At 35.8% G+C, this 12,062-nt stretch overlaps 1 protein-coding gene across 1 annotated transcript in view; it reads left to right on the top strand.

The window, feature by feature from the left end:
* The window catches only part of LOC125031787, a 13,473-nt gene extending 2,012 nt beyond the window's left edge, over window positions 1–11,461 (top strand). The window contains exons 2-8 of the mRNA XM_047622735.1: window positions 694–852; window positions 1,165–1,284; window positions 1,974–2,082; window positions 6,340–6,413; window positions 6,600–6,690; window positions 7,010–7,150; window positions 10,453–11,461. Of these exons, the coding sequence (XP_047478691.1) occupies window positions 694–852; window positions 1,165–1,284; window positions 1,974–2,082; window positions 6,340–6,413; window positions 6,600–6,690; window positions 7,010–7,150; window positions 10,453–10,927 (1,169 nt within the window). The 3' untranslated portion in view covers window positions 10,928–11,461. The remainder of the gene's footprint in view (window positions 1–693; window positions 853–1,164; window positions 1,285–1,973; window positions 2,083–6,339; window positions 6,414–6,599; window positions 6,691–7,009; window positions 7,151–10,452) is intronic.
* Window positions 11,462–12,062: the final 601 nt, after the last annotated feature.

The raw sequence follows: 12,062 nt of genomic DNA, 5'->3' as shown, positions 1-12,062 counted from the left end.
ATATATGTATATATATATACACACATACATGGCTTCCATTTCATTAGTATTTTAATTTATGAAATTTTCTGGGTAGATAGATGTGACTTGAAGCCCCTGGGTACACAGAAAAATATGATATACACACATATATACATGCACACACACACACACACGCACACGCACACGCACACGCACACGCACACGCACACGCACACGCACACGCGCACGCCCACACACACACACACACACACACACACACACACACACACACACACACACACACACACACACACACACACACACACACACACACACACACACACACACACACACAGAGATAGATAGATATGTGTATATACACACACTTATATTTGTATGTATATAAATATATAAACATATATGTATAAATATATGCATATATATATTCACACACATACACATATATGTATATACTTATATTTGTGAATATATATGTATATATATGTATACTATATATATTTATATATTGTATGTATATGTATATATGTATATATTTATTTATATATATATACATTTATACACACATACATGTATAAATATATAATAAATATGTATGTGCATTTGTGTGTGTGTGTGTATGTATGTACATGTATGTGTATATGAAGGAGTAAGAAAAGCACATGCTGTAAGGTTTGACTTTCCTTTTTATTCAGTTTATACTCTTGTTTTCAGATGCAAAATTTGGTCAGAAATGCTTAACAAAATATGACTGTTCATCATTTACATTTAATTCAGAAGATTGCACAGATGGTTTTTGTAATTGTTCCAGCCTCTCCCGTTTACGCTTTGAAGAATATTCCCTCTCTCCTGACTGTAGCTCCATTTTGTATTGTAAGTTCTGATCCATTTGTTATCCTTTGCTGTACTTTGATTAGAGAATTATGAATTTCCTTTTGATTGGTATTGATTATGTGTTATTAAAAGCTGAAGACACTTTGTGCTAATGGAAAATAAGGCTTAGAATCTGCTACTTCTCTCTCTCTTTGTATATGATATATGATATATAGTATATGGTGTATATATAATATTTAACATATAAACACAAAGCCACACTATTATTTATGTGTATGTTAATATGAACACCTACAAACACACAGAAAGGTGCATATTTGGTTGTAATATGTTATTCCTTGTATTTTACAGTAAAGACAAGGTACTGTGAAGGTTTATCGGTAAAATGTCCACCAAATAGCAAGTGTTTAGACAATGAAGGATGTCGCTGTGATGATGGGTATGAGTTTGTTGGCACAGATTGTCTAAAAGGTAAGGATGATAAGTTATTGAGACATTGTTAAAATAAACACTTTTATTTTGTTGGTCAATTTCAAATTTAGCTAAAAGAGAACTTGACATATTTGATACTTTCATGGCAACTTACTAACCACTGCATTTTCTCAGTTCTCATAAACCTTACAGATTAACACGATTTCACATACCGTCAAATAATACAAAGATAATAAACAATAAATCACATGTACATACTTGTACTAATCATTTTGGCTTTGTTTTATTAAATTTGTCTGCATGTAGATAGCTTAAGTATTGGAATCAATTACTAAGACTTCATGACTTGATCTTGAAAAAGTATAAGAATGATTATCTTAACAGTACAAGAGATGCATTTGATGGTTTTGATTATATCTTTGTCTGCAGTTATAAATCATATTTAGGATGCAACTGCTAGTTTATTGTGTGAAACTTATAAATTTGAGGTAATGTAAACATCAATGTGTAATTATATTAAGTAAATCTGCATGTATTAAATCTGATTTATAATAAAACTAAAATCAAATTTATCAATAGTAAATTGAATAAAAAATAGTGTGATTTTTCAGTATGTCAAATTCTAAATGAGGCATACATGCAAGAAAATACTTAATATATCACTTTCTGTATTTTTTTCTTCTGTGGCTTAAAATATGTAATGACTGTCTTTTGTCTACATTCTATAGTATTGTACCAGAAAGTCATGGAGCCCTGCCATATAAAGAATGGGTCAGCATATGTCTGTGACTTTAACCAACATAGCTTTTGTGGAGAAAAGAAATGTGTGTGCTTTGAGTAAGTTCACTTTTCTTTGTTGTTATTAATATCTATCTATATCTCTAGCTGTATCTATCTGCCTGTCTCTCAATCTAATCTATGAGTCAATATACTTGACTATATATCAATCAGATATATCAATCGATGTGTCTATGTCTATATTTCTTTATATATGTATAAGTATATATCATATGTATATTATATTTCTAAATATATATATATATATATATATATATATATATATTATATTTCTAAATATATATATATATTATATTTCTAAATATATATATATATTATATTTCTAAATATATATATATTATATTTCTAAATATATATATATTATATTTCTAAATATATATATATATATTATATTTCTAAATATATATATATATATATATACATATATAAATATATTATATGACATTATATATATATGTATTCATCATCATCATCATCAAGGGGCTAATGCTGACAGGGGGGCATGGCCACAACCACCCTTCGCCTCCAGCTACATGGGTCTTTCATGGTGAATCTCCAGGCAGGCCCTCAGCCCATCTCTAACTCTTTGCGAAAGGTCTTGTGTAGCTGCCCAAGCCATGACCTCCTAGGTTGTCCCATGGGCTCCTCTACCCAGGATTGTCTCGCAGAGAGACAACCTGGGGAACATCCACAGGAACACAAGCTAGGTGCCCATATAGCCTGTGTTGGCAATCCCAGATTAAGCAAGTAACAGGTCCCATGTCAGTCTCATGGTGTGGCCATCAGTTGGACACATGGTTGTCAACTGTTCCCCATGATCTGGCAAAGAGACTTGTTACAAAAGGCATGAAGATGAGACTCCAAGGCTCTAGATGGCATCCAGGTTTCGCTTCCATAGACCAAAACTGGCAGTATCAAGGCCTTGAAGACATGTAGCTTGGTCCTTCTGCATAAGTACCAACATCTCAAAATGCTCTTATTGACTCAATTCTGCCTTGCCCTCAGGCGTATACCAGTGGACTCCTGTGGTGCTTTGAGTGTTTCACACTTGAAGGAATCCCACAGAGCAACTAGGTCCATCAGGTTTTCAAGTTCTGTGAATTAATCAGAGATTGCCATGGCGAACCCATGGGCACACTCCTCCCTCAGTTTGTCCAAATGAAACACCCTAGAGTGGTCAATGGAGTGATGAGGGGTTTTGAAGTGGACCTGTAGGGTAGCCACTACCAGCCTCAGAATGCCACAGAACTCAGCACTCCGATAAACCCTGCAATTCTAAAGGATCCTCCATCAAGTGGAGCGCTGATACCAGGAGCCAGAAATCCTCATTCTCTGGGACCTAGTAAAGTCCCAGTCCCGGAAAAGAGACTGTTCTCGCTGCTGGTAACGGCTCCCGAGCCATGGAGGCTGACAGACATCTCGTAGCCAGCTTGATCACAGCTGAATACTGCATTGAAGTCACCCAGAACAATGCGAATGTCTTGCCAGGGGCAATTGTCTGTCACAGATGTGAATTTGGCATAGAAGTTTCTTTCGTGTCGAGTTTACAAACTTTGGTAGGAGCATACACAGGAATAAGAAACACAAAGCCAAAAGCATCCTTCAATATTAATGGTATAATATGCTCATCAAGTGGTGTTACCTCAACTACCGAGGGTTGAAGTCAGCTGGAAATGGCTATGGCTACTCCCTGGATGTGATGACCATCACCACGGCCCAACCAGTAGTAGGTGTACCCACCCATACTGATTGTGCCGCTGCCAGGTCTTCTCACCTCTGAGAGGGAAGCCGCCTCAGCTTCCAACCGCTCCAATTACCTCAATAGCAAGGGTAACTGCATGTCCTGCCACAAGGACCTGATGATCCAAGCACCTATACAGATAGTTCAACTGAGGTTAAGCCTCAGGTGGTCATTCAGAGTGGATGTCACCTCTGCGACTCCCACCGATGCTACCCCAAATAAAGAGGCTGTGGGGCTCAAAGTCCACCTGTAGGGTTTCCTTGGGCTTTGCCCCACAAGCCTCATGCTGGGTTGACACCTGCCAGGCTGCAGGTGGGATAAGTATCTCCCGTTCCCATCCTGTGCCCCAATATTTGCCTTCTTAACAGGACCCACAGCCTGCCTCACTTTTTGGGGGGGAGGGACATAAGCCCTCCCCTCAGCACATCCATTTATTTTTGACGCTGATGGTGAGTTATCTGGGGTGTGATGGCAAGGTCCACTTCCCTAGAGAAGGTCATTAACCCCAGGGAGGCTGAGGGGCAAGATTTGATACAGAGCCATGGTGTGTCCATACACTGGTGGGCCATGGCTCCATACACCTGGGGCCTCCTGCTGCTCCAAGATCCCCCACATTTTAGCCTGGGACCGCAAGGTGCCCAGTTTCCATGCGTGGCCACGAGGAGGCACTGCATAAGTCTCAATGACGGAGAGGCTCTGAACTAGCAGAGGAGGCTTATGTAGAGCTGCTCCCTTTTTTGCACTAGGCTAGCCAGTGGTGGCAGCTACAAGCGAGAAGGCATGCAAGCACTTAACACTATCTAGGCTGCCGCACCATTGCTTCACAGCACCCTGAGCATCAAGCCCCTGCCCATATGTATTTTATGACATATACATTATATGCATTATATACATATATATGTATAATATATATATATATATAGTATATATATTATATATATTATATATATTATATATAATATATGTTCTATATAATATATGTTATATATAATATATTTTATATATAATACATATTATATATAATACATATTATATATAATGCAAATTATATATAATATATATTATTTTTTAATACAAATTAAATATAAAACATGTATAATACATATTATATATAATACATATATATATATAATACAAATATATAATACATATTATTTATAATATTTATTAGATTACATAATATATATAATACATATTATATATAATACATATAATACATATATATAATGCATATTATATATTATACATATATATATATATATAATACATATTATATATATGATACATATCTATAATACATATATATAGTACACATTATACATAATATATATTATATATAATATATATTATATAATGTATATATATAGTATAATAAATATAACAATATAATATACATATTATATATAATATATAATATATATAATATATATATATATATTATATGATATATTTATCATATATAATGTATATATCATCTATGATATATATATATATATATATATATATTATGTATTATATACATTATATATATGTAAATATATATAATATATATCATATATATATTAATAGTATAAAATATATATATATATATATATATATATATATATATATATATACATATTATATGCATATATTTTTATGTATGTATTATATATAATATATATATTTTTATATAATATATATATTTTATATAATATACATATTATATATAATATATATATTATATATAATATATATTAATATATAAATGTTATATATAATATATATATTATATCTAATGTATATTATATATGATATATATATTATATATAATATATATATTATATACAATACATATATATAAAACATATATTATATATAATATATATTTTATATATAATGTATATTTTATATATTGTATATATTATATATAACATATAATATGTATAATATATAAATTGCATGTAGTATATTTATTATATATATATATATATATATATATTATACATAATATATACTATATATAATATATATATATATATATATATATATATATATATATATATATATATATATATATTATATGTAATATATAATATACATATATTATATATAATATATATATTATATATTATGCATATATTATATATATTATATATATTAGATATAATATTTGTATTATATTTAATATATATATTTTATATAATATATATATTTTATATAATATATATTTTATATAATATATATATTTTATATAATATATACATTATATATAATATGTATATTATATATAATATACATATTATATATAATATATATACTATATTTATATTATATATGATAGATATTATATATAATATAGATATTTTATATAATATATATCATATATTATTTTGCCTTTTCTTTACTTTCCTTTCCTTTTATAAATATACTTCATATAATGAAAAAATGCGGAAAGAGTTTTCAAGAAACTGTAATTTTAGGATACATATAAGTAGGGCAAAAGATTTGTGGGATCTAATAGTTAATGATGACAAGTTTTAAGTGTTCAGAGATTGTTTTTCTTGTCTTTCCAGTTCTTTTCTCCCTAATATAACCAGTGGGCAGTGTGAACCTGAAGCTGATTTCCTGCGTGCCAGTAACCTTACAAGTGTGTTATCTTTATAGCTAATACCCATTTCTTTTAGATAGTTTGCCTTGAAGTATGACTATGTTTTTTGTTTTATTTACAATGAACTAAAATATTTTGGAAATAATTTGCTCTTAATTGCTTGTTCATTAGTTTTTGTTCTTATTATTTTTTAGAAGGAAAATAAATCTGTCAATTTTTTCACAGAATACACTGCCCTGCATGGTGAATACTGCAAGTCAAAATCTCAATGTATTGAAGGCTTGGAGTGCTTTCAATATAAGTGTTCCTGTCCCAGGTAAGAATAGCATATCTATAGGTTATAAACCAATTTATTTAAGCAGTTGATTTGGTGGATCAGTGCTCAGTCCCTTTCATACATTTATTTTGAAAATAAATTTGTATATAGAGAAGATACATAAAATTAGTGAGTGTAAGACATTTACACAAACTCATCTCTCTCTCTCTGTCTGCTTATCTATACATCTATATAGCTTGCTAGCTATCTATAGCTATGTATATACATACCTATGTGTGTGTATGTGTTATGAAGTAACATACACACATACACAAGTACAATCTGATTCAAAACATGTTTTTTTCTCTTTTATCTTCAGCCCCTGTAATTACAAGAAGGAAATGCAGGTATGTGACTGTGGTGCATCGGAATCTTCAACAGGACCTTTACTTGTTGGCCTCCTGGGTGGTTTGTTAATCATTGCATTTTGGAGCTGGAAAATAAGGAATACTTGGAGGAGGTGAGCGTGTGTGTGTGTGTACATATATACATAAATATAACTATAAATATAAATATGTAAATATATGTAACATATGTGATATATATAATTTATCTATATATCCAATTTATATTATATATAAAATATATAATAGTGTTTATATATGTATAATACATATAATATATATTATATGTATTATATGTATATATGTTTATATTTGTGTATATATTTGTATATATATGTATGTGTATCTGTAAATATATTTCTGTATATATATATGTATATACATGTGTATATATATGTATATATATATGCATATGTATTTTTGTACATATATGTATTTATATATCTATGTATATATGTGTATATATGTATGTATATGTATGAAAGGAGAAAACACACTACCGTGTTGATACTATGGTATAAAAACCCACAATGTAAAACTAGATTTAATTGAAAATGAGACTACAGTTTCGGAATCCACCAGGATTTCATCTTCAGCAAGGAAGAGGAGGGGGTATAAAACAGAGAGGAAAGGCAACGCAGAGACACGGGGCAGGTGAGGACAGACGGACGGAAACGAAGGGAGGTCAGATCAGGTGGGAGGGTCGGGCAGACTGTGTGAAGGGTGGCCGGCATACGGGAGAAGGCGGAGGATGTGGGAAGCGAGAAGACTGTCGGCAGGAGAAAAGCCACTGTTCAGGTTGAAATTAGGAAGCAGGTTAATTAGGGAAGATTCCACCAGTCTGCGGGTGTGGACGTCAGCCGAAGGAAAGATAATTCATGCCGCTGACCAGTCCATAAGATGGCCTGTATCCCACTGATGGCAGAAGAGAGCATTGTTGTGTCCCCTGGAAACAGCGTACTTATGTTGAGACAGGCGCTTAGTGAGACTAGCGCCTGTCTCGCCAAAGTATTGTTTGTCACAGGAGGTACAAGGAATAGCATAGGTGCCCACCTTCGAGGAAGAGGGTGGGCTGGTGTGGACCAGGTTACGACGGAGAGTGTTCACCTGACGAAAGATCAGCCTGCAGTTGAGAGTGTGAAGAGGGCAGCGGAGAGAGTAGATCTCCTCAGTGTAGGGCAGGCTGAGGACGGGTAGCTGAGGAGTCTCTTTAAGGGAGGAGTCGTGGTAGAAGGTACGCCGTGCCCTGGATAACGCAGCATCGAGAACATGACGAGGATAGCCCAGTTTGGAGAACGAACGACGCAGGAAGTCGATCTCTCCATCCAGGTATTTGGGGTCACAGATACGGAGGGCGCGGAGGAACAGCGAAGTGGCAACACCTCTCTTTACATGGAGGGGATGGTATGAGAAGAAGTATATGTACATACCACTATGCATGGGCTTCCTGTATATGGAGAAAGAGAAATGGTCAGCAGAGCGATGTACCAAGGTATCCAAGAAGGGGAACTTGTTGTCAACTTCCCATTCCACCTTGAAACGGATGGAAGGGGAGAGGGAGTTCAGCTGGGTCAGGAAGTCCGAGAACAGGGCAGGGTCATGAGGCCAGAGAGCGTAGACGTCGTCAACATACCTCAGCCATACCGTCGGACGAAGGGAGACGGAAGGGAGAAGTTCGGACTCGAAGAATTCCATAAACAGGTTAGCCAAGACCGGAGAGAAGGGAAGAGCCCATGGCCACGCCGAAGGTCTGGGAGTAGAAGCGACCCTCAAAGGAGAAGGAATTCAACTCCACACACAGACGAATCAGCTGGAGGAAGACGTCGGTGGGCAGAGGGAGACAAGGAATCTCTGGGGGGAGCCTCCTCTCAAGGAAAGCAAGGACGTCATCCAGCGGGACCTTGGTGAACAAGGAGTCTACATCCAAGCTCATCATGGTTGCCGGCGGGACTCCACGGACACGGGAGATGAAGTCCTGAGAGTGGCAGAGGTGAGCAGGAGAGAAGGTGCCGAGATGGGGAGTGAGGGACTTCACCAGCCATGCTGCCAGAGGGTGCGTCACAGATCCCTGGGAAGAGATGATGGGGCGCAGAGGCACGGCTGGCTTATGGGTTTTAGGAAGCCCATAGAAGTGAGGGAGGCAAGGGTTGATGACCTTGAACCTCTGGTAGAGGTTCGCCTCTGGGAAACGAGCTGCTATCGCTTTCAGGCGACGTTGGAAAGTAGCAGCAATACGTTCCCGGGGGTCGCTGGTCAGGGGGGCATAGGTGGAGGCGTCGTCCAACAGGTCACGGGCTTTCTGCAGGCTGATCTTTCGCCAGGTGAACACTTTCCGTCGTAACCTGGTCCACACCAGCCCACCCTCTTCCTCGAAGGTAGGCACCTATGCTATTCCTTGTACCTCATGTGACAAACAATACTTTGGCGAGACGGGCGCCAGTCTCACTAAGCACCTGTCTCAACATAAGTATGCTGTTTCCAGGGGACACAACAACAACGCTCTCTTCTGCCATCAGTGGGATACAGCCTATCTTATGGACTGGTCAGCGGCGCGAATTATCTTTCCTTCCGCTGACGTCCACGCCCGCAGACTAGTGGAATCTTCCCTAATTAAGCTGCTTTCTAATTTCAACCTGAACAGCGGCTTTTCTCCTGCCGACAGTCTCCTCGCTTCCCACATCCTCCGCCTTCTCCCGTATGCCGGCCACCCTTCACACAGTCCTCCCAACTCTCCCACCTGATCTGACCTCCCTTCATTTCCGTCCGTCTGTCCTCACCTGCCCCGTGTCTCTGCGTTGCCTTTCCTCTCTGTTTTATACCCCCTCCTCTTCCTTGCCTCTTCAGACCTGAAGATGGAATCCAGGTGGATTCCAAAACTGTAGTCTCATTTTCAATTAAATCTAGTTTTACATTGTGGGTTTTTATACCATGTATATGTATGTATATATATGTATATGTATATATAAGTATATGTATATATACATGTATATATGTATATATTTGTATATATGTATGTATGCACATATACATATATGTATATATATGTAGTTTTCTTTTTTCATTCTTTTATAAATTCTATTTTTTACATAATTAATATATTATTATTGCTGATGTTTTGTTGTTGTTACTGTTAACATTCTTATTATCATTGCCTAAAGCACGCAGTATTTGAACTGGTAATGGGGTTGTGTCACTGTAAAGTTGTTGCTGATTAGCTAGCTATTCCTCTTCAATAATTAAGTTTAATTTTACTTTGTAGCTGGGCTGGCAGCAAGACTCCATATTGTTAGATACCTATACCACTCAACATTTTTTTTAAAAACTGCCTCTCCCAAGAAGGTTGATTTTAATTTCTACTAGATTTTGAATCATTTTATATATCAAAAGCACTAAGGGCTTCTAAATTATTCATCCATAGACACACACAAAAGCAGGCGTATCAGGATGATGAGACAGCACCTGTTCAACCAAGTACAACTTCATATCCTCTTGCTCCAGTTACATCCTCTGTACCAGCTGCCTCACTTTTGTCACAGGAAGAACTGGGCACTGGAATTGATAATCGGAAAATACCAGCAAACCCGACAGAATCTTATCCACTTGCACCACCCGCACAACCTTTAGGTTTTCAGAGCCCTGCCAACTCTCAGTACCCATCATCACAGGGTTTTCCTTCTAATGCACACTTACCTGATGTTTCTGGAGATCCCTCAGCCTCATCAATTCCTCCCATTCTCCCACCACCATATTCAGCCACTACATATAATCCACCATATGCACCTTCATCCTCACCTCCTCCATATCCTCCTGCTGACATGCCTTCACATCCTCCCCCGTCCATGCCTCCTCCATACCCTTCATCATCTTCAGCCCCATATCCTCTTAATCCATAAATGACACCACAGCTTGTTTCTCAGTTCTTTAAGTGCAGTGAAAATTAATTTTTAAGCACAATGGTAACATGACACAGGAGCACATATCCCTCTATATTGGAAGAACTATGAACTAAGAATAACAGAGGTGGGTTTTTTCACTTGAAGTGATTCTCTCAAAATCAAATTTTCCATTGAATTACATGAATACAGAACAGATTATAGAATTTAGGAATTTTTAGAGTTTGGATATAATGAGTTAAGTGCTTGAGGAATTACTATACAAGCCAAATAGAAATAGTTGCAAGTTCTATGAAGATAACTTCCAAATGTATGAATTTCAGTGATAGTGACACATGAGGTTTTTTTTCTCTTTTTCAGAGTTCTTGATTAAAGCTATTTTGATATTGATTGTTTTGTTTTTGTTGTGTTAGATCTTGAGCTTGGGCTGCATGACACAAGCATACTTGGTTGTAGACAAGCTACCTCTGGCCCTGTCTTGATATATATTCAAGTTGAAATATGGTATCAGATACAAATAAAGATAATGTTTGCCTCATTATATTGCTTTCCTGTGGACTTAAATATGAAAGGGCAAAAATAAATGAAATGTCAATAGAACTGATATTTGATGTATGTGATAACTCATTTTCAGACTAGAAATTTGGTGAAATTGCAGCAGTACATAATCAGCAGGTGAATATTGTGTTGGGTTTGGAAGAGAAGTGGAATTACTAAGCTAATATAAATTCATCATGGTTATCAAACAATATTATATATATATGTGACATAAACACATGCAAGACCAGTCAATCTTGATGTTCATTGCCCTAAGTGTGATTAGATATTAGTAATAATACTAATAATACTAAGACTGGATACATAAGGCATCAATAAGAGACTCCAAGACACTAGATAGTGTCCAGGTTTTGCTTCCATACAGCAAAAATGGTAGTATCAAGGCCTTGAAGGTACGTAGCTTGGTCCTTCTGCATAGCTACCAACATCTCCAAGTACTCTTGTTGATCAAGTTCATGGCTCTTGCTGCCAGACCAATCTGTCTACTGACTTCTTGGTCTGACAGCCAAGAGATGTGGACTACACTACCAAGGTATGCAAAGATCTCTGCAACTTCAATGTCCTCACCGCAAGCATG

This window comes from Penaeus chinensis, chromosome 2 (assembly GCF_019202785.1).
Source record: "Penaeus chinensis breed Huanghai No. 1 chromosome 2, ASM1920278v2, whole genome shotgun sequence".
Taxonomy (NCBI): Eukaryota; Metazoa; Arthropoda; class Malacostraca; order Decapoda; family Penaeidae; genus Penaeus; species Penaeus chinensis.
Note: the sequence above shows the minus strand (reverse complement) of the source record. Positions and strands in the feature narration are given on the sequence as shown.